The sequence below is a fragment of the Labrus mixtus genome, chromosome 8 (genome assembly GCF_963584025.1).
Source record: "Labrus mixtus chromosome 8, fLabMix1.1, whole genome shotgun sequence".
NCBI classification, from domain to species: domain Eukaryota; kingdom Metazoa; phylum Chordata; class Actinopteri; order Labriformes; family Labridae; genus Labrus; species Labrus mixtus.
In genome coordinates this window covers 28092139-28119702 of record NC_083619.1, presented here as the reverse complement: position 1 = coordinate 28119702, position 27564 = coordinate 28092139, and the positions used below count along the sequence as shown (strand labels likewise).

Genomic DNA, 27564 nt, shown 5'->3' with positions numbered 1-27564 from the left:
AGATGATGCTTTCAGAAAGGACATAATGTCTTGATGTCTCACAGCTCTGTTGACAGATGCGGCTCCTGCTGAGCACCAGGAGGAAACATAACAAACACAAACACAGGACTCACTGAACTGTTCTGCTGCAGACTGTACTGAACTGAGAGACGCTTTATCGGTTAGTTAACGTGGGTTTTGTTGTGACTCAACCAGCCGTTCCAGACAGCACAGACTCGAAATGTGCACTGTGGCTTCACTTTGGAACAATGGTGGGAGATGGAGAAGTGTCGTCCATGCTCAGTCAACGCTCTAACCTAGCCACTAAATCCATGACGTCATACGTTAGCTGTGGTAATAGATCAGGTACAAAAAACTGTAATTTTCGCATTGATTTCGGGACGATTAAGACTTTTTCAGTCGCCCCCTGCTGGCCGTTTGAAAGAATGCAGGTTTAAGATGTTCCACACTGGCATCACTTTTCACAACCACTGGCCACCTCTACGTCTTTTGTTGAGAGAAGTTTGGTTTAATCAATCGATGTAAACACAGAGAGAAACGATCCATGTGTTTTTAAAGACGTTGCATAGATAACCTGGCCTCTCTCTAATTATATTTAGTTTGTCTTAATGTTTTTTAACGCTTTCCAAACAGTCCGTTTCTTATCTTTAACTTATGGCTACACTCTAAGGCTCTTCTTTCCTTCTTTCTTTTTTCTGTCATGTGTTTCCTGTAATCCACGAATGTCACTGTGAAACCTGCACACCGACAACTCAACACCCCGGGTAAATTTAAACTCTAGATTAAGACACAAAACAGATCGCCTTGACACTGCGGCGTCTAAGTGCTTCCCCCTCCCAGTTCCCCTCAGCTCACCCGGTGGTGTACGGGATGTTGATTCCTCCCAGGTTGATGCTATCGCAGCCCACGATGAACAGCGTGGAGAAGCAGAGCAGGGAGACTCCGCTGCAGATCATGGCCAGCTTGGCCGACTCGCGAGCTCCAAGCTTCAGCTTCTTAATGATGTAGCCGCCCAGGACGATGCCAACGCCGGCACTGGGCACAATAATCACTCCTGCAGGGAGTGAAGGGGGAAGAACATTTTACAAATTAAGATGTTTTACGTTCTGATTAAACATGTTTTTATTACTCAAAGCATCAAAGTATAGAAGGAAATCCAGAAAAAATATCTTAACTTGTTGCTCGACTTTACTTTTGAACACAACATGATGACCTTTTATTTACCTACGCCTAATGGTCATTTTACTGACCCGACCTTGAAGGTAACCTTCTGTCCTCTTGTGAGCTAACTAGCTTTAATAATGCCTAAATTTCCCCGGGGGATTAAAATAGTATTTCTGATTCTGATTGAGGACGTTTAGATTTTGTGACCAGAGCTCAACCAGTACGATCTGATCTGTGCAGGTAATGAGTGTTGTCACTCGTCTGTTCCTGCAGGGGGCGCTGGAGTCCCATCGATGGCGGTCTCCATGCTGGAAATGCTGACTCACCCTAACTTTCAGTCAACCTAATGACAGGCTGAGAGCTGGAGCTGAGGCGGGTTTTAATCCTCCTGACAAACCGTTACACCGCGCCCACCTGTCAATCAGGTCAGCTACACGCCTTATTGTGAATTATGCTTATAATTCATAAAATCCAAATGGATTAGTAATCAAAAAAATTCACCCCCGAACAGTGTGTCCCGATCGAATGAGCTAATCAGTCCTTTTTGATTACTTTTGAATGGGTGTGTATGTGACTTCTGGTGTTTCTGCAGCCAGCCTCTAGTGGACACTTGATGAACTGCAGGATTTTTACACTTCCACATCTGCTTCATTTTTCAACACCAGACGTTGCCGCTCGGTGTTACCCCTCCCCTCACCCTCCATCCGTCTGACAGGGAAAGTCCCCTAATGTGTGGAACATGTTTGAACGAGCAACTCGGTCCTAAATTTCTTTGGAAGTGTTCGGGATGTGTGAAAAGGGTTTTAGTCATATTCCACAGAGACCAAACAAGAGAACAGTGACCTTCACGATGTTCTTATGGTATATTTTGGTTTCACCCACTACCGGCTGGCATGAGACAAAAATACACAGTATGAGTGGCAGTTTTGATCACAGGCTCTCCAGCCCACTCCTCCTACAGCTGAGACAGTTACGCAACTCAACACTGGAACATTTCTGACAACAAAGGTCTTGGGAGAAGGAATGTCTTTGGATCAAATCTTAGAGATTGAAGCATGTGAAAGAGAGGAGATTGTTTTTTTAGATTTGTTTGTTCAGCCATCAATAACCAGAGTTTTTTGTGTGTGAAAAGTAAAAGTTCAGATGACTAATGGTGCCTGCAGGTGTGATGATGAATGAGATGCTGCCCTTTTGGAACCGGCAGTCAGAATCAGAGGTGAATGTCTTTAGTAATTCAACTCAGGAAAACCGCATAAGTGCCGCTCTTAAACCAAAACACTTTTCAAACATTTGACAATCGCAGACATTTTTAAAATATCAAATAAAATCCTGGGAGTTTCTCTGTTGTTGTGATGCTTGTTGTCTCTACCAACTGACCCCCAGCCGCCCCCTTTAGTCCATGATGTTCCTAAAACTCGAAAACCCTAAAACGAGGAAACACTTTTGTTATCAGCCGCTTCAGAAAACCTAAATAATAACAGTGGCTATAAGAGGTCAGCAGAGTTGAACAGAACTTTCCCTTTCAGCTTCTTATCAGCTCGAGCAGAGAGACGGCTCTGAGTGGCTCTCTATCTCTGAGGTACACCATGACGGTCTGAGAACTTCTTTAGAATCATGTGATTATTGGGTGTTTATAATCCAAATATGAGCTGGTCTACCAAATGATCTCTGTGTAATTTTTTTTTGTAAAGGAGCAATATGTAACTCTGACACCTAGTGTTTAAAATGGGTACTGCAGTCCACATTCAAAACATATGTTTTGTAGAGAGCTGTCTCTCCCCCCCCCTCCTCTTTAGAGTGGATGCTCACTCAGGTCACCATGTGGTGGACTCTGAAGCTTCAGTGTTTATCCAGCTCTGCATGGGTCTGTAAACCTTTCTGTGTTCTAACCTCTCTCCATTTTTCAAAAAGCATCTCCAATATTGATCCTAGTTTGAGCACGTTTCTGCTCGTGGAGCTTATTAGAAACATGCAGAGGCTTTTGAGGTCGGGTACAATCACTTCTATCTGAACCACTTCTCTTGCCCGCTTCCATCACTGCAAGACCTGTTGGTTTGACGTTTGCCTGAAGGTCTGACACTAGCCCTATTCAGACTGCATGTTCAAAGCGCGACATTTATGAGCCTGTGACGTTTCTCCTTCAACCTGAATGTCACAGAGGCGTAAAGGGGGGAAAAATTGATCCCCCTAAGTACCGCCTATAGAGGCGTTACAGGGGCGAGGCAACAACAGCAGAGGCAGAGGAAGAGCAGAGCTGTCTGGGTGTGTGCATGTCTGAGTGTGAGTGTGTGTGTGTGTGTGTGTGTGTGTGTGGAGCTCCTGCTGTTTCTCTACACATCATGCTCCATCAACCCAGGTACTGTGACTTCACACGGGGCACCAATATTACGCTTTTGAGAAATCTCACTGTGAAAGAGCTACTGACTCGGTGAGCGCCAACAGGCCATACAGATTGATATAAAGTCAATGAGAATTCAATCTTCTCATGGTTAATCTTCTTAAGGATGCTCTTCTCTGTGTTATAAGGTCATATTGTGTCAGGGTTAATTTCAGAATCTATATGTAAAGAGTTAACATGGCGTGCTAGCATGTCATGTATTAGCCTTTATGCCTGTTTAAGCGTGTGTGCAGAGCCTGTGTGTGCTTGTATCTTTGTGTTTCTAAATGTGTGTGTGTTTTATGCAGTCAACGCTCCAGCTCTGGGTCCCAGGTGCCCCCTTCATTTGAAGACCAGCAGTTTCTTTATTATTAATGCGTGCTGGCTCGCAGCTGCGGGCCAAAAGCATCTCCTGCTCTGCCCTACGATGAAACCATCAGAGCAGCGCTGAACTGGCAGATATTAAAGTCTGGGGTGTTGTATGAATAATCTGGACTGTCTGCATCCTGTCTGTGCTGCAGCAGAGGCTTTGACTTCATGATACTAAAGTTCCTACCAAATTTGAGAGTGTTATCACATAAATCGTAGTTCAAGAAGGACAGACATCGGGTTTTTGAAAGCGGATGTAAAAATTTGACTGGATGAGGCCCTAACTTGGCAGAAAAAAAGAAAAGAAGGTGTTTCATTCAGCTCACCGGTGTAGATGCTGGCGCTAGAGGCCGGGATGCCAAACTGAGACTCAATGAACTTGGGGATGAAGGTGATGAAAGCGGTGACTATGGCGCTCTCCGCCGTGTAGGACAGACTGACGAAGAGGAAGGTCACGTTGCTGAGGATCCTCACTGCTGCTTTTGGCAGGTCTGGAGAGAAAAACAAGAAGAAGAAATAAGATAAAGACATTTTCCCTTCCCTCTGTCCTGAAAGAATAATGAAAGGATTGTTTGTAGTTTCGACTTAATAAAAAACAGTGGGTCCCCTCCTTATTTGAGGAATGAATTTGTATTTCAAGCATTAAAGGAAACAGAAGAAGAACTGAATCTGAAAGTAAACCCTACATCGTTGACTAAAACGAGAAGTAATAAAAGAGAAACCTCCATTTTTTAATGGGATGATTCAAGTTGAGACTCGGTCGGTCACATGCAGGTCGGGACGTGTTAGTACGAATTTTCATGAATTCATTCAGGCTAAAGAAATATATACGTATATGTTTCAAGTGCAGGTCTTCTTTGTAGCATATTAGAAGTGTACCAGGATACCATGATAACATGAAAGGTTTGTCAGCCATTCAGGTTCTGCTGCGTTTGTCTGACCTCGGCTAGATAATCCAAAAATAATCCCCAGTCTGTCTCCCGATTTCATCATTGGACATTTACAGCAGAAACACCCCCACCTAACAGGACGTTAAGGTAAAAACTCCTCACACACACACACACACACACAAGCAGAGCTGCTGAGGGAGTTCAATTTGCTCAGACAGGAAATAGTTTCTGCCATATTTTGTCCTCGTCAAAACAAATTTTAAGAATATGTCCATGATATGCGATGACTTCCAGACGGCTCAGAGAGACCGACAAGTCCGCACTGCTACTTCACATGTCATGGCACACTGAACCGTTCTGTTTGGAAACGAAGGATTCATCATTCTCTGAGGCTGCGTTCACAGTGCAGGCACAAGTGACCTGAATCTGGGGCATCGGAGAGCCTAGCGGTTATGTCGCGCACCCCCATGTACAGAGGCTAAAATCTTCGTCACAGCGGCCGTCAGTTCGAATCCAACCTCGACCTTTTGCTGCATGTCATCCCCCCCACTCTCTCCTCCAAATATTTCCTGTCTCTCCTCACCTGTCCTATTAATCAAGGCAAAAAAGGCCAAAGAATATCTTTCTTTTTCTAAGACCTGAATCTGATTTCTTTACTCGTTTGTGACTCAGATCTGATTCTAAACAGTGTTTCAAATCAGATTGGGCCACTGTCATATGTGGATCCAAATCAGATACAGGTCAGATCTTTGGCAATGAGACCTCGGTCTGAACAGAGGGGTTCTGAATGCAGGAGACTTTGAAGTCAGTCGCTGGCAGCACAGGAGGGGAGAGGGGGCGGGGCTTACATGACAAACCGTGTTCAACAGACCAAGGCTTTCACGATCATGGACTGGTCTGCCGTCATCCATTTGTCATATTTTACAAACTCAGAGCAAAACTGTGAGATGTGGGTGAGATTAGGACACGAGTCTGATACAGGCCACAAAATGTGAACAGACGAACAAAAACATCAGATCTGATTTCAGCAGAAAAAAAAGGACAAAAATGTGGACTACAAAACGATTATCGATTAAAAAAAATTTGTAACTGATTATTATTTACCCGAGTACTCATTTGCACCCCTAAGCCATACTGTATCATCGCCTTGTTTTGTACAAAAGTGAAACAAAAGAAGGACCAGGCTTGAGCTAATTCTGACACTGATATCTTCTCTGCTGGTTTCCTGCTGTTGCCGGTGCCTTTTTGATTTCTTCTTCATGTAAAATCAGACGAATATTTTGCTTTGTTGTGCAGTTTATTGTACAAACAGTGTCCGTAGAAGTCTGCGCTGCAACTTCCTCAGGTTAGAGTCTTTTCATATGAAGGCACTAGTCCGTCTGCATTCACCACACCTGCTTGTTTCCCTTCTGGCAGCCCTTGAGTAGGAGTTAGGATTTTTTTCTCACATAAAGAAGAAGGTGTGCAATAGTGATCAGAAGACTGTTGAGTTACCTAGTTTGCATTGTTAATCTGCAGCTCCCTCTCCCATCAGAAACGTGGGCGAGTGAGCCGCAAGTCTGCTATGTTTCACAAGCTCCTTAGTCTGATGGATAAATAAATAAGGTCAGCTTCGACCACAAATAGAATCTAATTCACTGAGAATGGACTGCGGCTGCTAAAAGCTCCAAAATGTGTGCATCATATCCCTGCTATCCGCTCCGTCTCAAGGTAGCATATAGCAGTAGCACTGATGATATTCAGGCACAAGCACGCCCCAACAAGTTGCCCCGCTCCGGGCAGTTTGCTCTTGTTTTGTTTCTTTGTTGTCTGAATGTGGAGAAAAGACGTCTGCACTTTTACTCTGCGCGGAGCTGCACTCTCATGCCGACAGAGCTCACACTTCTGTCCACATGAGGATGATGAGCTCGGGGGGAGGGGGAGGACATTTATCAAGTCATGAGGTCAGCCTATAAAAATGGGATATGAATTTCAGGACAGGAATTTTGGACTGAATTAACCCCTGGTTATTTTTATAATAGTGTCAAAGTCATTTGAAGACTAAATTAACAATTTATTGATATTTGAAGTCATGCAAAGGCGGACACTTTTTTCCTGATCACTGGAAAGTTTGCATGTCACATCTCTTAAAAAATATTTTGGTGCGGTCGCCATCAACTCACAGCAGACGATTTTTTGCATTTGGCTGTTAGGATCTATGTTTTTGTGAATTTGAAGCTCTTTGCAACGAGGCTGATTTATATCAAATTGGGTCTTTTTTCCCCACAAATTAATGCTTAAAAGGCTCATTTCAATATGTGCTAACAGCACCGGCGCACTCAGTCAGTGTTTGCTCTGCAACGAGTGAGCGTTGCATTTAACCCTTTGCGTGTGTTTTGTGGATTCGATTGTGTCTTTTTGATTCATTTGCACAAGTTTAGGGAGCGCAAAAGCAGTTGAACCCCTTTTTCTGAATCAGTGCCTATGTGTATCTAAATCATTCACCAGCTAATGAATTAGCAACGAGCACACTGTTTTTTTGTTTTTTTTATTTGCCGACCCCTCATCCACAAATGGCACTCTGCAACAGGCTGATTTTTAAAGATAGCCGGACCCTATATTTGATATTCTTCTTCTAAAGAGCAAACCCTCCATTTAGAGCTGACATCATGAGCGGTGTTTTCTGGTACCTTTGATGTCTTTGCCGAAGCCCATGGACGAGGTGACCGTCTGGTTCTTGTTGTTGTTGCTCTTCTCCTTGTGGACGTCGTCGTCGCTGGACAGGTCGTCCATGCTCACCTTTTTCCTCCTCTTCTTCTTCTTGTGTCGGGGCGGCAGCTTCTTGGGGAAGGTGAACATGGGGAAGATGACCAGCAGCATGGCCACGGCGCAGAGCAGGAACCCGCTCCACCTAGACGGGAGAGGGACAGATTGAGAGAAAACGGGATCACATTTGTATCGTTTTAATGTCTCGGCCTCATTACTGTTCACGTAAATAAATAAATCAAATGTAGTCCAGCCTGTGCAAAAATCCCTGGTACACTCATCCATCCTCTCACTGCCATCATCACCTATAATTCATGTAGGAAGCCTGTGGCTGTTGGCTGGTGAGTCACTGGTTGTTCTGTCAGTTAGAAGACGGCATCGCTGAGAGCTGTAAATAGATGACTAACTACATCGCCAACATTCTGACGGATTTACGGAGGGTGTGAGGTATGAGCAGAAAACGTCCCTTAAAGCACAAACATGCATCTTATGTGCTTAAAGTGAGGCCGTAGAAACCAAGAATCATATTTTAACATCATCACTCGCAGCTGGTAAATGATTCTCCAGGAGGGGCGCAATTTCTCACAGATAGACCGGGATGTCCATCTTAGTTAGTTAGCTTGAGGCTAACACATAATGGAAAATGGCATTTACAGGCTAAATTAATTAGCATTGTGATTGCTGTAGTTTTATTAGTTAAGAGATACTTAGTTCGTTTTTTAACATTTCTACTAGTGTTGTAGTAACAACTCCGCTTTTTGAAGGTTTACTCTACTCGGTCTTGTCTTGGTCTCAGACTGGGCGGACATCGGGTTTTAAATCATGACCGGTCTAGACCACCACTGAGAGGCTATTTTTCCACGTCATTACTGTGAATAGAAGTAAAACGCCTCTTTCTAAAAGAAGTTTAGAAAGAGGCGAAATAGTTTGATTTCTATCCGCTGGTTACAACCCCAAACCTTCCCGGTGTAACAGTCTAAGTGAGCGACGCGCCTGCTGCACACAAGATGATGATTTTTTCATTGATATTTATGGTCTTGGTCTTGACTCGGTCTCGCCCTGCCTTGGTCCTGGTCTTGTCTTGGTCTCGGAGCACTCTGGTCCCGGGTTTGACTCGGTCTCGTGTCATTGGTAAAAAAAAGTCTGCGGTTTGTGGGCTGAATGCATTAAGCCCAACTGATCAGCAAATCGAGGGGGCGGGCCATGACACCTGTCAATCATTCACATTATAGAAAGTAATGGAAGAGGATGCTACAGAGTTTGGGCTGTAAAAATTATGCCCATTTAAACATGTTGTGTGTTTTTCTTGTAACAAATAAGGATTCAGCTTCTTATCTAAGTCCATCAAGATTTAAATCATTTGAAGGTTCATTTTCTCATCTTTACTGTAAAAAAAAGGCAATTTTTTTGCACAGCAAGATTACATACAAATTGAATGTGAAGACCAGGAAGTTGAAGTCAGGAGAGCCAATCAGTGTTGAGATTCTCCGAAGATCCCAGCAGTAAAGACTGAGCTGAACTTGACTTGGAGACAAACCTGACAAACCATTAATTTGGTCATTTGATGGTTTTTCTGGCTATTTAATGCCCTGATTGGTTGGACAGTTTTGAGTGACATGGAATATTTGGAGGAGAGAGTAAGGGAAGAAATGCAAAAAAATGTCCAGGATTTGACTCAAACCTTGGGACGGCGGTGAGGACTGTAGCCTCTGCACATGAGGCCCTGGAGCTAAGCTGACGCCCTGAATTTAGACTTTTTAAAAATCTACATCATAATGTTGGTGTTTGGGAATCTTTGAAGCTCTAAATGGAATTGCATTCCATCAAAAAAGAACGTCGGGAAATGTATGTTCATCCGAGAAATCCTGGTACCAAGCGGAGCTGGGTTAAGCCTGAACTAACCCACAGGTCATTGACCTTGGCACTGGAGTTAATCTTGAAACAATCTCTCTGAAAGCGGGTAAAATTCACCAAGCTGTGCAAGCCTGATGATGATTTTGTGAGTCCAGACAACGTCTTCTTTTTGGCTCTCTGACATATTTGGAAGAGCTATTATTCATGGTTTGTGTTTTAATTGATCCAACACTAATGATGATAAGTTTCACAAGAAACAGGAGACAAAAAAAATCTTCTGAGTGGATATTTCTAGATGTTTCTGAGTAATTGGGGCAAAGTTTTTATTTTGTTTTCATACACGCCCATACTGTACCACCAAAAGGTAGAGAGATTGTTCTCACCAGTTTCCGATGAAGCGGGGGTCGCTTTGATCAATGTTCACAACAGTCTTGGGGTCCACGTAGAAGCCGATGAGGACTCCTCCCAGCAGGTAGCCAGCCGCTGGACCCAGTGCTCCCATCACGTACATCATGGCTGAGGAGAGGACGGAGAAAGAAATGAGGGGAGTGCTGAAACTTCAATGCAAAATAAACCAGTAAAACAGACCAAACATGTCACGTATTACTGTCTCATGAAGTGATGTTACAAAACATGTTTGCCTTCTTCCACATCCAGCAGACACGAGGAAATAATATCATCCCATAGAGTCTTGTTTCTGTCCATCTGATGATTGTATGTCCAATATTCACCGTCTTTTACCTCTGTGTTTGGTCTCCACCATCTCCTGAATGCTCTATCCATTTCATATAACATAACCGGACCGCTTGGTGGAACAAGGTCTTAAGAGAACGGTCTAGACCTGCTCTTTGGTAAAGTGTGCTGGGACAACATTTGTTTTTAATTGGCGCTCTAAAAATAAAGATTGATTGGATTAAATGCAATTTTTTTCCCTTTGCTGTCTTTGTGTTTCGATCCAGATTGAGCAACAACGGTGCGATAGGAGGGGCAGTAAACTTCTGCGTCAAACTCACTAAACTATCTAAACTCGACGCCTAACTTTAACCCTTATGTAATGCCACAAGTCAAACTAATCTAGCTTTAAGAGCGAGGTACAAAAGGCCGTGTGTGTGTGGGTCATGCGTGCGGATCATATGACGCTGTAACGAGGGGGCCTGCTCGTGGCTGAGAATAAGATTTCTCCAATTAGAGGGAATTAACATCCCAAAGTCCTTGGCTGAGGTTGAAAGCAAACACAAAAAATCCAGTGGCGTGACTTAAAAACCCCAAAGCTGGGCCAGGCACTGGACCAGACTGAAGGTTATCTAACTGTCAGAGTCCTGGGAACCCAGCGGGGGGCTCTGGGTTCATGTCGGCAGTCGTTTCAGAGACGCCTCGCGGAGAGATTAAATCACTGGTTTGGTTCTTTTCAAAATGAGTTGACAACGGCCGACTCTGGAGCCTGCGTTTTGGGATATGATTCGTTATAAAACACTCATTTCCCCACACATTTCCCATCCGATTTTCCACGCTGTATTTTACTTAAAGGCTTTCTATGTGATTTTTCACATTAAATATAATATAAATCAAGTATCTCCTCTGAAAATAACTCTGTGAGTCATGACTGTCTACAATGGGTGTAACACCCGAGTCCCACTGTCTGTGATGTTTTCAGAGTTTTCAGAGTCCTATCTTCACTTTGTTTACATCGTCGGGACGGCCGGCTGACTCCTCCCCTCGTGTATAAAAGTTGTTTAATTGAGGGACTAGAGAAAAGAAGAATAACATACTGTACTCACTGCTTAACTGTGTTTCTAGATCACGCTCATTTCAGGTAAATTTACATGCAGTGTGAAGATACGAGCAGAATAAAGATCGCTAGCATTAGCATGCTAACACAACAATGCAGCGCAAGTTGTTTTGGTTTCATGCTGGTGCTCAAGGGCGACATCTGCTGGATCAAAAAATCGCATATAAAGCCTTTAAGAGCTTTAATAGCTAGACCTTGATTCTTGGAATAAATCGATTTAAAATTCAAATGTAAACATCTACGGTTTGTCTTGTTAGGTATCCTGATATGGTGCCACTTTCAGGCATCTTTGCCCAAGGAAGAAGTAAACTGAGTCTAAAAATCAACCACGTTTAAATTGACTTTGAAGACTTTCCACGCATCAGTTTGAGCGCTGCAGTAATTCAACGTCACAGAAACAGATGTCCTAACCCTCCAACACATCTCTCCACTCGACATGTTACATCATCACCAGGGTCGGGGATGATAAAGCATCGGGATGGGATTGAGGGGGTTGGGCTTTCCAAAGGGGACCCAGCCGCATCGTGGATAATCCTTTATCTAGCAGGAGGAGAGGGAAAACCCTCGGCTGGATGGTCTGCTGTGTTTCCGTAACACGACGCAGACCATCAGCAGAGGGATGAACCACGAGCAGGCTGCTGGTGGAAAGTCAGACGAGAGACAGTGGGGGAAAAAAAAGCAGGCTTCAAGGTGTGACTGACATTTTTCCATTTTTATCATTTATTTTATTTCAAACAATAAACAACAAATTAGTGTCGAAACTAAAATGAGCATTCACTCGGACGAAAAAATAGACCCTTCTAATCCTCACTTCACCTGAACCTAAAGCACAAATGCTGCTCATTATAGACACCTCTCTGTTTTTATTCTTTATATTTGGTGCTTTCTAAATCAACAGACTTGTAAAGGCACACAGGTGTAGCACATTTTTCGCCCAGCCGATATTAGCATATCAAATGACTGTGGGTATCGGCTAATTTTATCCTAGACATGTGCAGATATTACCAGATTTATTCTCCAGTCACAAGGCATTTCATTTGAGTATCGTTGGATTACACTAGCAGTTCTTTTTCACCAGCAGAGGGCGCTATATGGCTTACAACAAGCAATATCACCCTCCAGAGTGTAAGGCGGTGATGCACAGTTACTTTTCTACATTGTATATCTTTTCCACAAGTGTTTGATAACTGCATTTTAGGGATCAACACAAAAAAGGTGTGTCTTTTTTTCGCTTAAGATCGAAGATAGATATAAGAAAGATATCGGCCGATCGATCAAGATATCGGTATCTGATTTTTGTTTCTCCCTGATAACCTGTATCGATCAGGCCATGATCTACAATCCATCCATCCGATCTTCTGTAATTATAAATTCAAAATGCACTTCAACAAGAGCATGGAGACATGCCTCAAACAGACTGATGTCTGTGAAAAGAACAAGACAAAGAGGGAGGGTGACAAAACACTTACACAAAGAATTTAAAGCATGATAAAGACAATAAAAGGAGGGAGAAAAGAGGAGGGAGAAGGGGAGAAATAAGAGTGACAGGACGGAGGAAGAGGGGGGAGCAGAAACCGAGAGATGGAGGAGTTTGTGTCGAGGCAGCAGTGTGTTTGTGCTGATGGAGGAAAAGACTTCCTTTGGTATTAAAGTCATCAGATTTTTCCGCCTCCTTGCTCACGTCAGTGCGTTTACTGAAAGCAGGCTGTGACTCTGATTCCTCCCCCTCTTCATCAGGAAAAATCCAGTAAGTGTGAACGCCAACATGGACAGTAAATGACCCAGAAAGAAAACACGCTAGATAAAGAAATTATTTGGAAAGCTGTTTTTAATTAAATGCCATCAACTTTGACTGTAGAGCTACCTGCGGTGTTTGCAAAAACCAACACAAACTCAACGTCCCTCACAGGAGCTTTAAGGTCAACCACATTATTTATTCAAATCACAAAACTGCTGTTAGAGCTGAAAACAACTCAACCTCTACCCTGCTGTTTGTAATATTTAGTAAATGGACCTGAGCTTGTTTAGTTCTTTTCTAGTCTTCTGACTACTCAAGACGCTTTTGCACCGCATGTCACACCTCCACATTCACACACTGATGGCAGAGACTGCTGAGGAAAGAGTCCATCAGAAATAACTCATCCATTCATACACATTTATATGACACCAAGGAAACAGCGGGAGCAACTTGGGGTGAAGTTTCTTGCCCACATCGGACATGTAGCTGCAGGAGCTGGAGATTGAACCCCCAGCCTTCCGGCTGAAAGACGGCCGACTCTTCCACTGAGCCACAGCCGCCCCTTGCAACGTGAAAAAGTGTCTTTCCTGATCCCTGACATCTTTCCTTCCTCACTCCTGCTCGATCGCCTTAGCATGCCATGCACATCACTAAAAATCAGTGTCTAGTTTGAATAAACAACAACATCACTGTGATGTTCTGTTTGCTGCAGACCTGTCCTGAAGTAACTCACATCTGACTCTTTTTTTTTTTTTAATATCAGCAGGTCACCTGTTATAAAACAGGTGGATTCAGCAAAGCAGAGTGAGCCGGTCCAATCTGGTTTAAGACACAGACTGAAATGTGCCGTGACTCATGATTTCCTGCCTGAAACACCAGCTCCTCTTCTTAGCATGTAGCTACTTAGCCACCTTTATTTTATACTTTATTCCTCCTATTCAGGGACATAACTAGAAAGGTGACTGTAAGAATAAGATATAACAGGAAATGTACAAAATGTGCATACAGGAGCTGTGCAGTCGTGCAGGTATCAAACATCTTAAAGATCCCATATTATCCTAATTTTCATCTTTCATGTTGTCAGCATGTAAAACCTATAGAGGAACTTTACATGATATGCAGCTCAAAAAACTCCATGACACCCTCATTTCAGCCTCTGCCTGAAAACATTTTGTTTCAGTTGCTGTCTCTTTAAGGCCCCCTCTCTCCACATGCCCACTTCTGATTGGCCAGCTCTCTGGAAGCCTTCAGAGGGGGTAGAGCGCTGCAGGGCTGCCAGGAGACGGCTGCTCTCCAGTGCAGGGAGAAGAGAGCCTATCTGAGAGGTTTCAACAGCTCATGTAGAGGCTTGAAGCCTTCTGGTGAAATTCTTGTTTTCATATCGGGGAACTATCGCACGATTTGCAGAACAAGCCCCCTGCAGGCTTCTCCTGGGATTACACCAACATACGTTTAACTCATGATCAGAAACATTGCCCACGTTTAGTTTGCGAATCCAGCATTGACACAAGGTACGTTTTTAAATGGGGCTCAGTATAGGTCAACTTTAAAGGGGACATGAATATATATATGAACATATATGTGGGTAACCTGAGAGTCTACTGACCCACAACATGTGAAATAAATCCATCCAGTCTTTTGTTTGTGGTCTGCATAAGTCTTACAACACAGAGAAAAATGCTCCGTTTCAAATGTGCTCTCCTTGTGATGTCACAGTGGGATTCTGGTATAAAAAAAAAAATCACCTCCCCTCCCCTGGTATCTCCACCCATGGACTTCACCCCCAGACTAGAACTAAACTTTAGCACAGGTCCACCATTTTTATTCTCGCTAGCGAGGGAGTGATGTCTACGGGGAAAATCATTACATTTAAAGAGACACACACACCAAAACGGAGCGTTCTGAGAGAGCTGGTTTATACAGGGTCACAAACCTCCTCTGCTGCTTGATTCATGTTATATTTTGACCAAAGCACAGCACAGATGTTTCATTTAGACCACAGGGGGACTGTTTGAAAAGGTGGAGAAGGGGGATAATATGTCCTCTTTAATACTCTAATTCGTCCTCCATCAGGATCACACTCATAGTAGGAACACAAAGAGACTTCTCCTCTTACAGAAGTTGCGTCTGAAGTCATTTAGCTGTACTACCCTGATCACATGAATCTGGTCGTGCTGGGCCAGCGACAGGCACCCCAACAAGGCCGTAAAAGAAATTGATTATTGCAATAAATTAAAGGAAACGCTGTGTAAGAGTCATTAAATGTAAAATGTAATTTTGAAATAACGGTTTAATTTTAAGCGAGCCCCAGCAAAATGTGAACTTCAGTCAACAAGCAAAGGCTTGTAAGCTTTCAATAAATGAAACATTAATCACAAACATTAATCAGGATTGGAGATGCCAAGTTTGATTGCAGGTTTCATTACGTTGATGGATGAGTTTTTTGGGCCATTCAGCTTCTTAAACGTTATAACTCTGCAGCTGCCTTTTTTTGTGGCTTTTGTCCAAACGTTCCAAACGAGAGCAGAATAAAAGCTGAGAGAGGAGGCCGTGTCACGTGGAGAGACAGACCGACACAGCTGGGGCCGGGCCAGGCCAAACCGTGGCGGGACTAGGAGCAGGGAGACACAATGAAATGTTATGGGGTATGGCAGCGTTGTCATGGCAATCTGCTGACCCGGCGCTGTCTCGTTACAACTTCCACCAACGGGACTGCCAGAGCCGACATCAGCCTCCATTAAATCTGTGAAGAAGAGGCATCCTGCAAACGTTTTCTCTCACTTTTCTGATCCTCAGTTTGTGCGGCTGAGAGAGACCGCTGGACGTCAAAAAAAAATAGTGATTTATGGGAAACTCCGGAGATCAAGCATCTCAGTTACAAAAAGGAAGGAAGTCACAAGAATCAGATTTTACAAGAATGGATCAAATAGTATTGGAGGAGGTCGGGACATCCTGATGTCAGGTACCTAATACCAGTTAAGCTCCAAAAACAAAATGCTCTCCATCTCCCATAATGCACCTTGACAGTTCCTTTTCATTACACCCTCTCTGCCTGGTTCATGACTTTGCCTTAAGACTCTACGACTCGAAACATAAAGTGACGTGTCAGACAGGCACAGAATGAGGACAGAGGGACGCGGAGACAGACCACAGGTATCTGTTTGAGCGCATCATTCGAATTGTGGTTTCCATTTTTTCTTTCAAAAAAAGCACAGAGATGAGTCGACACTAAAAACAGGAAACCAAACATAACCTGATTTTAAAACCAACACGTTGAACACCAGAAAAAAAAAATCAACCACAAAAATTCCATCTTTTACTGACCTATATGAAACACACATTACCGCGAGGAGGCCGAGCCCCTTTAGGTACCTTTTCTGTTTCATCGTCATTTTGACCTGGAGAGAAGCAGGAGTCGTGAGGAGATGGAGTCCACACATGATGACCCAATCAGTGCTCCGCTTTAACCCTTCAGCTCCCAGGATATTTCTAACTTCATCCTCTGCTCACGCCCCGCTGATAAAAGCCTTTAAATCGAATAATGTAAAGAAGCTTCCACTCTCACTCTCCTCACGGCTCCATCGATTTCTGTGAACACAAACTAGTCCAGAGAAACTCAGGAAACACGACATAACCACACCTCAAGGGGGGTTAGCAGCTGTGAGGTTGGGATCCTTTAAGTGGACACAAGGCTTCAATAAACAGCTCAAGTTATTTGTCAGAAGAGAAAATGAGTGTTTAGGTGGACTCGAGTATTCCTGTTATGAGCCTTATCCCGGTTCTGATCGTATTCAGGATGTGGCGTTTACATGCACACACAGAAACCTGGTTTTTCATATTCCTGTACCCATGATCAATACTAGCATTCATGTTTCTGATTACTGCATTTTATTTGAGCAGGCGCCTGCGATGTGACATGAAGTGAACCGTACTCACACTCGTCAAAGGAACTGGACTTTGGGGGTGAAGCGTGCTTAGGCCTCGTGTGAGTGCGCCCTAAGCTCAGGAGACGAGACCAAGACCGTAAATATCTCTGACAAATCATCATCTTGTGTGCAGCGGGCGTGTCACTCACTTAGACCGTAACACCGGGAAAGTTGGGGACATAATAGATAAAAATCTATTTATGAATTGAAGTTTTTTATTCTTTTAAAAAGAGGTGTTTTTCTTCTAATCTCAGTGATGGCGTCGGAAAACAGCCTCTCAGTGGTGGTCTTAACCGGGCTTGATTTAAAACCCGGAGTTCAAACAATCTGAGACCGAGACCAGACCTTCAAACACCAGATTTGATTTGCATATACTGGAGAAACTTTTTGCTATGAAACGTGAGCTTTAGGGATAAAGAAAATGGTTTTTTTTTTATAATGATGATTTAGCTCACCTTCGCTTTGACAGATTCTTGGGTTATACAACGTTTTAAAAATACACAAAGATTTGACTTTAAAATAAAGATCCTGATAAGAGTCTGTGATGGACGAGTGATGTTAGTAACTCGACTCTTTACAGTAAATGTTGTGTTGTCACAACACAGGATTAGTCAACGCATCACAAAGATAACTTAGGATAAAGATAATCAGGAGCTGCAGCACAAAAGGTTTCTTCCTATTGTGACATTTCCAATTTATAAAAGACACAGTACACACAAGCAGCACACACACACACACACACACACAGAGGCTTTCCATCTGAGAAACTAAGCACTGTGATGTTGGCCTGAAAAAACCCCCAGACACTAATATCACCGTGTTCTTTCAGCACTCTAAATACTGCAGGTCGGATTTCTCTTCTTTTTTTTTTTTTGTCCTCTGACCGCTGTTTCCCCCAGTCGGGAAAAAAAAAAAAAACAACCAACCACAACGCAGCTTTTAGGCAGGATTAGGAATCTTTCTGTGTCGGGGACAGACAAACAGCTAAATCTATTAAACGCAGCGACAGAAAAGAGTCCCGTTGATGAGACCGACACAGCTGAACAGGTCGTTGTACGTCTTATTAGAGGAATAAAAGGCTCTTTAATGGACTACTTGGACAAAAGGGGCTGCTAAAGATGGTCCAGACTATAGACATGAACATATATCATAAAGAAAAGAAAAGCATGTAAGGGTGCTCACTGGGCTCGGTTGTTTCGTACCATAATGAAGCACGTTTATCTCCCCTCCTCATTCCCCCGCTGGCCTGCTCTCACACTGCTCCAGGACTAACCGGGCCTGAGCACGGTTACCTCTTGTACATAATGTTGTAATACAACACATGCATGGCTTTATGTTATCATGACGGATTCAGGGAAAAAGGGACACACGTTGGAGTCTGCTTATTTTGAGTCTTTCTGGTCAGATGCAACCTGGATTTCTTGATTAAGCAAGGCGGGGATCGATTATACTTTATGTCCACATTGAGTACAGTGTATGCTCATGCATGAGCAACTTTACCCCTTTCGTCCGTGCAAGGGCCAAGGAAGTGTACCAAGCTTGAGCACGGATCGGAGCACTCACACTGGTCAAACGAACTGGACTTTGGGGGGTCAAACATGCTTGGGTACAGTACAGATTGCCTAGTGTGATTTTTTTGTATCTCCCCTGGCATCAATTTGACCAATGAAGACTTGTTAAACCTGACTGTTTTATAATCCTGTGTATCAGTATAACATGCAGACATGTCTCTGAGTCCACTGTGAAACTAAATCCTGTCACATCTGACATCAGTCTAATCTTCATTAAAAGCTTTATGATATTCTCACAGACAACATGACAAAGCATGCCCTGCTAAACCCAAACGACGACCATATTGCATCTCTGAACTGGCACATTAAAAACTTCAAGTGGCTGCAGCATGGCCCGCTGCCTCTTCATGGGAGCCAAACAGAGCGTCTCTTATCAGGGCTACAATGTAATATTGTGCTGAATTATTCTAATGGATGTCTGTTACGCCTTTGGGCATGATCTCAAATGTAGGCTAACACAAAGCAGGCCAGAAATGGACCAGAATGTTTGTTCTGCAAGCTGACGGCGGGGTCCACTTACCAACAAGAGCACAAAAAGTGGGATGTGGTAATGAAGGTTCGAAATCCAGAGGAAAGCCAAATAAAAAAGACAGGATAGTGGAAGCTGTTGTAGCAGCAAGTCAACGCCCCAAATGTTCAACAATCCAACCTGGACTCACGACCGTTTGTGGAATAAACCCAAATCCTGAACCTGGACACAAAAATTCCCCTTTTTGTTTGCATCTTTCAGAGATAATTGCAAATGCTGAGACCCAGAAAGTCCACTTGGGTGGCAGACCGGGTCAGCCTAAAACCCTGGAGACAGGAGTTTGATTCCAGCAGTAGAGTACAGTTTAAAGGCACAGTATGTAAATTCCATCGGCAGGGAGCTCTTAATCAAAACAATAACAAAAGATGACATAGAGGCCGGCAGGGAATCATGGGAGTGATTCTCTGAACTACTCCTCCTCCAATTGAAACACATTTGTTTGTTACTGGTGCTGACTGACATGAAAGAATGAAAAAAGTACTTATCAAGGAATATGATTTTATATTTGTATTTGTATAAGTTATTTTACAAGCAACACTTGAACTATCCCATCTGGATGCAATGGGCAGGTGTCCCAATCATTTTGGCCTGGTGTTTTATCAGAAGCACCAACAGTTCACCCCAATTAAACCAGCATTAGACACGCCGAACGGCTTCAAAGCTCCTGAGAGAATCAGGGCGTTTCTCCTGTTGGATTCCCCATCGAAATAACACATTACTGGGGAATCAACCCCATCTTTGTCCTGCAGTGACGTCCCTTGTTATTATTATTCAGGGCGGGGCAGGGCTCAAACAGAATATGTTGCATTGTGTTGCTGCTTGGCTGGCCCCGATCCCGGAGGAGCAGAGGCCATTTTTTAAGATTCAAGGGAAGTTAAAACCTCCCTCCCGGTTTGCTCTTTTATCTCCACTAACAGCTGAGGGGAACCGGTAAGCACCTCTGATCTGACAAAGGATTACCAGACAAATGGTACCCATTGATTTCTGTTTGGGTCTAACACGGGGCATGTGCCAGGAAAGCCCGCCCTGCTTTTTTAGTAAGTGCTGCTCAAGCTGCGTTTCAAAAGTGTCTGCAGAGGAAAGAAGCAGCGGGCTGAATGAATACAGCAGTGGTCTACATGGATGGCATTCCTGCTCAATCCACAGCTGCACATTTAAGAAAGACATAATCTGTCTCTGCTCATGTTCTCCCTCTAACATAATAACCTAAGGAGGCTAAGTAGCATTAGAGGACTATCAGTATAGTCAGCCCTTTGTGCACATTTCATGGTCGATATCAGACACACTATAGAAGTCGGCAACAGAGGCAGAGAGGAGAAACACTTTAAGTTACTTTGCGTTGCATTTTCCAAACAACCTGCAAACTAAATTCGCTGTAATACTTTCCATCTTTCAAGCAGGTTAATCAACCGCTTAACCCCAATTCCACAAATGTCATAGAGCAGTTCCTGGATTCATCCCAATGTAACTAATATTCAGGGGAAATGGGGAATGAATGTGTGCTTCTATCCTCTGTTGTTATGCAAGTGGAAGGAGTTGAGTATTAAAAGCTGCTGCTGCTAATTCTCCAGGTGGGTGTTATTTAACCGCTGCAGAAGACAAATGTGCATTTAAGTGACTCGGTTAAAGAGCACGGTTCAAACTTACATCCACGACAAGAAGTGTGAACGATGTGGCAAAAGACAGAGCACTAGTGAGGCCCTTTGTGGCTTTTTGATCCTCATCAATAGATTAACTATGAGTACAAAAAACTGGAGCCTGGCTGATTTTTTACAGCACATATGAACACTGGTTTGTCCCCCTCCCCCACCCCACCCCGATCAGAATCCTGAGTAATGCTTCTTAAGGCTTTACGGGTTGTGCAACAGGGTCATTGTGTTTGTATATTTTTACATAAGTTTGTGTTTTTTGGTGCAGATCTCGTGCAATACAAGCAACATAGGTTTGTGGTACTCGTTAGTTTGTGCTTCTCTGTTAACATGGGGATTGTTGTTTGATTTGTATTGTTCATTGATTGTCCTGTGGGGGGGGGGGGGGGGGGGGGGGGGGGCAGCTAAATGTGTGCAGCTCCATTTCACCGAGGGGACAATCACATCACTTGTATCGTGTTGCTGATATTTGAGAAAAAAAAAAATATGGCAGCCTTTGTGATATTCTGATTTTTAACGCTGAAATGGATATTGACCTTTGACTGTTTAAGATTTTGAATTAATATGACTCTTCAAAAGGTTTTTCAGAATCACGTTGTAACTGTTCTATTTGTGATAGGAACGTATCGGCCGGATATCGGCGGACAGATGATGTTTATCCGTCCGGCTCTTAAAATTGGGGGGGGGAGGGAATAAAACGCTTTCTGTAGCCCTTTTCAGACTTCTTCTTCTGCAAAAGTGCCGTAACTGAGCTCGGCCGTCATCACGTCCGTTCATACTGATTCCATGACGGCGTAATGTTGTTGTCCCAGTCTGTGAATTAGCATTGCGTTTTCAGTAGAAGCACGGCACAGCGGGAGCTCCACATACAGTCAGACATGCACGCACGCACACACACGGCGCTGTGCTCCCCCGCTGGATCTGCTGAAACCCGTCTCGCCCCTGTAACACCTCCAGAGACAGAACAGAGGGGGGATCACTTCGTCCCCCCATTACATCTGAGGAATAATCAGATTGAAGCTTTTATTCTGACCTTGTTAAAGGGGTATTTATTAAGTGAAGTTCTTCATGATCTCCCTCTCACACACAGATGTGTTTGTGCCTGTATGTTAATCGGGCACCCATTTTATTTTTCTAAAAGCTGCCCAACAACAGAAACCACCTCTGTCTACGCACGGCGAGCAGCCTGTGAAGTGAAGAGAGATTAAGAGGAACCTTTTATTGACGTGTATTAATTATTAACAGTTGAGCGAATCCCTGCAGCCAAAAAGAATCAATCCTTTTTGACATTTATAAAATCAAGACGTTTTAATAGCATACTTTATGACCTTCATTTGGGTACAAAGTTGTGAGTGATTGATGAATACAAGAAAGGAAGGAGGCATAGGAGGTGCTACTGAAATAAAAACGTGAACTAGTTCTTCTGTTGGACTGGGAACTTTGACATTTGAAAAGTGAATATTGAACGTTATGTAGTGCATTGTAATCTGAGTGAACTCAACTTTAAGATGGCTCTATTTTATCGGGAACTTGCACAACATTGAAAGTTTCTTTGGCCATGACAGTGACCCCAGAAGGATAATCCATCAGTGAACGATCGTGTGAATGTTATTAGTTCGATTATGACATTGCGTAGCAGCCTGTACTGTCAGTGTGAGAAGGTTTGTTTGGTTGAACGTGACGTCTGTCGTAAAAAATGTTTTGAGTGGTTGGAAGGCTAGAAAAGCGCTAAATAAGTGCAGCACATTGACCGCTTTAATCTAGAGCCTCATTGCAGCTGCCATCACCGGCATGTTTCTGCAGCATTTCAGACTCTGTCCTGCCATTTACTGATCGCAAACTATTTCAGCCGGTAAACAAACGCTCCATTCAGCAGTCACAAAAGCTAAAGCATGCCAGCAAGTTTACTGGGCAAGACAAGTCTTGCTGGAGAATCTCGCTCCAGTTTTTCAATTCCTGCCAAAGAGGCTGGAAGAGCTTGTGACTTATGCAAATTGCTGCCAAATGGAACCATTTCAGAAACCGTTTTTTTTGTTTTTTTTAACAACCTGTAAACTGTCAAATCACGTTTCACTCTACAAACTTCTTGCAGGTGACATCCTATCGCCAAGTATCATAGCCTCTGTCTCTTTTTTTTTTGCTACTTGGGTCGCTTCAAACTGAAGGAAAACAAATTGGACATTAGTCAAGCGTCCGTGCACTTTTCTCCCCTCTGACGACAGGAATGCACATAAGACCTTCCCCTCTTCCCTCCGCTGCCCCAACTCTCTTTTATAACCCCCGCTCTCATTTGTTGGTTTAATTAGGCTTTACCTTGTTTGAGTCCACTGGGGCGAGAACTTCAGGGGAAGCAAGTAAAAGGAAAGGAGGGGGGGGGGGGGATTTGAAGGTCAAACAGTTGATTTGGCCACAGAACTATCTGGAACAAGTTTTAAACATGTAGGGCAGTCCAGGGATCTCGGGAACTATGTGCTCCCTGCGTGTCACCCACTGCTGGAGCCCGCTCAGTGATTATGAATGTTTGGTGATGTGACAAATGTGGTTGCTTGACGCTCGCTGCCGATGCATCTTCAAAGTGCCGAGGCCGCTGGAATGCACCCAGCTGCCAAACGGTGAAAAGTACGTTTGCGGGCAGACATTGTGTACAGCTGCTGACTGGTGAATCGTTGGGCTACGTACAATGATGTTTCACACAATGGAGCGCTTCCAACTTTGTGTTTCCTGTTGGAACCTGACAATGGTCCCATGCTCAAAGCCATGCCGTGAATAAATGGTTCTCCCAATTTTGGTGTGGCTGAACTTGACCGACGAGTACAGAGCTCCGACCTCAAACACAGGGAGCACCGCTGCTAGAACTCACTACTGCTGCTGCCAGGCTCCAAACACCTGCTGAGAAGCCTCTCAATAGGCTGCATTTTACCTCTCATTATTTTGGGTGTATCATATCATAGAGGGGCGATGCTAAGCTGCAGACTATCTGTATTTAATATCTTCATATATGGGCTGTTGATTCTGACATATTCAATCTGAAATATTACTATTTCGTTTTTGAATTGATGTTACATCGAGGATGCAATCACTGGTATCTAAATTGTTCTTTTTAATCCTTACACTCAGGTCCAAATCATACACAACTATTAATCAGATTATCTATCACCTACTTTAAAGGGAACTTTCTTGAATCGATGAATCGATGAATTCCTCAGTGCAGAGAAAGCAGAGTTTTCCTGTTTTGCAGAGCCGTGCCCTTTAAGTGCCTACATGTACCAAGATGCATTGCATTTACGGGGCAGTAGCCTCGCTCCACTGGATTTTTTTTGACAGATGTATCCTCAGGCTTCAATAAATAAAGCTGAGTCATCCAGAACACTGTATCCTCATCCATATCATCCTCTGCACTCACATATATTCTGGTATGCAGCTGTCTCTGTTATTTGGTGCCTAGCTTACAATTCAAGCTAAAACTGGGACTACAAACCCCGGATGAAATAGTCTGTAGTTCATCCAGGACACCGACTACCCTCAGATGACGTCGCTGGCGATAGGCCATAGACACAGAGAGCATCTGCAACTACTGCAGGCATTTTTCAAACTATACACCGAACGCTGAAAGAGGCGAGGTTGAAAACCAGCAGGTTAGTTTTTATATAAAATACTGTATTCTGAAACGGTTAAAGAAACGTCTTTGCTGATCATCTTGTAGATATCTTGTGTGAATTTTAATTAGTTTCTAACAGAGTTATTAGCGTTTCTGCCTTGATGGAAAATAAGCTGTTTCTTATCTTCAGTCTACGAGGACGCCCCCACCCCCTTTTTCTCGCCTTTGTTTTTTCTCGTTTCTTGTTTGTTTGTTTTTAAGGAGAAAATGAAAGTCGCAGTAAAACCACATGTGGCTGGTTTATTACTCAAAGTTAACCTGATTGTGTTGTTGAATCAGAAAACTCCAAACTTTGTTTTGTTATGCTGGACGTTCTGACCAAGGGAAACCAAAATTGTCAGAATGAATGGTCAGAGCAATGCATTATGGGTTGTTTTTTGTTGTCCACTGAGTTGTATATAAATGTGTTGCGTTCTGCTCGATGGGAATATCGAATTATTGTAAAAGATTACTGAGACAACAAGCAACCCAAACACCTGCCAATCACTGCAGAACCGATGTCACTGATTGGTTCATATTCAAATTTGAATCAGTGACATCAGCTGCTGTCGGAGTCGATTGGTTTGGTTGGTCGAAGGCCCTCGTGTTTGATGGCGTCCTCACACAAACTCTTACCTAGATACAGCGAGGCGTTCTCCTTCTTGACGTTGTCGTCCAGGTAGGTGGGTCCGAGCGTGTAGATGGGCGTGGATCCCATGCCCACCAGGATCTGGGCGATGACGAACAGCGCCACGTACAGGTTGTGCTCGTTGCCCTCCTGGTCTCTGGGACAGGAAGTGATGTCAACGCGGTCCCTGCCGCTAGCGTTGCTGTTCAAACACAGGCCCTCGTTGCCAAAGGTCGAGTTAACCTCCTGGATCTGGTAGGCCGGGGAGATGAAGTGCGGCAAGGAGAAGAGGGCGGCGCCGACAGCAATGAAAACTCCACCCACCGCCAGCCAGCGAGGCCTCTGGCCCCGACCACCAAAGTAGCTGATAAAGACGACCACCAGGAGGCTCCCTATGTCGAAACAGCTGACGAGGAGACCCGACTCGGAGCTCCTCAGGCTGTACCTTTTCTCTATGGTGGTGATGACACTGCTGAGGTAGCCGGACACCATGAGCGACTGGATGAACGTCAGGTAGCACATGCAGAACAGGAAGCAGCGGGAGTCCTGCAGGAAGATGCTCAGGTACTTCCTGCTGGGCAGACGGATCCGAGCGAGCCTGGAAGCGAAAAACCCCGGGGGCTTCCCTCTCGCTAAATTTTTACTCCTGCGGATCTCTGTGTTCTCCATGTACGAGCTTGGTCTGTTTAGCGCCGACTTCCCCGGCTTGGGCACATAGTTTGTTCTCGTCGGGGACTCTGCCTGGAAGGACTCAGTCTTAGCCGGAAGCTGGATAAATTCTGCGCTCTCTTCTGCTGTTATAGACATCCGCACAGAACTAGTGAGCAAGGTTTCCTCTTGAGGGGCTGCTTCGTTTAAAACAGGCAAACTTTTAGATTTAAAGTTCGGCTCCTCCGGCTCACTGGAAAAGCCTTCCTCCTTCTGAAGGGACTCGGACAACTCTTCTTCCTCGTGGTCTGCCATTATTCCAAGTCAAACCCGCCTTTCTTTAGGGGTTAGAAATAAACCCACCCCAGTTACCAAGCTTTGAGTCTACAGTCTAGGGGCTGCTGCCCAATACATTCATTATTAATAAGCACATCTACTCCCACAAACACAGTCTGGCACACAAAGAGGCCCAAAAAAAAGCAACAACGTCAACCAGAGGGGAGAGCACACTCACAGCTTCTGCTTATCTGCAGTGCAGGCAGCACAGCCTCAGTCCCGGTTTGTTTATCTTGACATGCACATTCGCCTTCAGCAACCATCTAATCCGGAGGTGGACATCGCTTAGGCCTCCTCAGCTCGGCCAGCGGTGCTCCAGGGCCAGGGCTCCCTGCAGATGCACAACATTTCCACTCGATGGCTTCCCTCAGCAGGACAATGCTGGCAGTGACGAAATGAACTCGCAGAGCATGCGCCGCATCCCAGACAGGTCCTGCCAGTGAAGATCACACCGTTACAATGTCACAGCTTTTTTTTTTTTGGTACATTAGATGACGGTGCCCCCCTTCTCCTTCAAACTCCTCCTCCCCAAGTCAAGGGCATCACCCCCCCTCGACGTTATCACCGCACCAGCTGTCCTCCCAGCGGGAGAGAGAGAGGCTGTCATTGAGTAATATCTTTTTCCATGAAAATCCCGGCTGGATATAAATGAAAAAAATATAAATTATAAAAAGGAGAAAAGTCGTCGAGGAAAAACGAGCATTTAACGGGAGAAGTCCGAGTCCGGTGTGGGGCTGCTCGGATAATACCGCAGTGCTCAGCTGCTCTCCGTCGCTGTTTTGAAAACAACGAGTGATGTGCAGTCGCAGAACGAGTCGGTTCAAAGAGCCGGTTCTTTGAAGGAAGGAACCAGCTCCCCTCTTAAGAGCCCAGTGACTCTTTGACTAAAATCATTTTGCATTTTCATCTGCACAGCTATCTTTTAGAGACAGCCTCTAGTTGGACACTTTAATGTTTCATCTTGACAAATAATTTATGAATTGAATGAATTGCACCTTAAACCACAGACTCATTCAAAATTGCAGACACTGCTGTCTACCTGCATCATAATTGATGCTGTGCAACTGTAGGTCTACTCTAATTTGCATACAGGCCTATATTCAACCGTGTTTTAAATCCTTATTCCTATGTAATTTTTCCAGGTTTAGGTCTAATTTTTAATTGTACGGGCTTAATTTTGATCCCTGTAGGGGTTTCTTTAAATCTTCGTTCTTCGTTCAGGATAATATAAGGGAGGGTGGACAGCGGGTGTTGTTATAACAAACGTGTCATGTCATGAGTGTTTTTGTAAGCTGCTACTGGATGCTTTGGATTTCCCTCATTATTATCAGTATCAATATGTCTATCAACGTGAATAAGTTTGGTGAAATATGTGAACAAATGCCAACAGTGTGTCTAAAATATTTCTTTATATTTGTCTGAATTGCATCAATCCAGAAATGGTCGGCCTACTTTTAATAAAGAAAATGTTTGAGAGCTGAAAGAGTTAGTTCTCAATAATGAGCCGAGCCAAATGATCCGACTCCATAAAAATAAACGTAATCCCCATCACTAAAACCCATTTTCGTCAAGCTGCAGAGTTACCGGGACGGCACACTTCAAAATAAAAGCCCTACGAATGCGACCTCATATTCCTAAATCGTTCATCCCTGCAATCAAAAAAAGATTAAATGTAACGCTGTTAATGTTTCCACTGTGTATGATTTAAAAGTGG

At 43.9% G+C, this 27564-nt stretch overlaps 1 protein-coding gene across 1 annotated transcript in view; it reads right to left on the bottom strand.

The window, feature by feature from the left end:
• The window catches only part of LOC132978372 (solute carrier organic anion transporter family member 5A1-like), a 39520-nt gene extending 12910 nt beyond the window's left edge, over positions 1-26610 (bottom strand). The window contains exons 1-5 of the mRNA XM_061043530.1: positions 24875-26610; positions 9783-9915; positions 7470-7690; positions 4237-4401; positions 856-1054 (exon numbers count right to left, since the gene is read on the bottom strand). Coding sequence (XP_060899513.1) covers positions 856-1054; positions 4237-4401; positions 7470-7690; positions 9783-9915; positions 24875-25829 — 1673 coding nt within the window. The 5' untranslated portion in view covers positions 25830-26610. The remainder of the gene's footprint in view (positions 1-855; positions 1055-4236; positions 4402-7469; positions 7691-9782; positions 9916-24874) is intronic.
• Between the last annotated feature and the right edge of the window lie 954 nt (positions 26611-27564).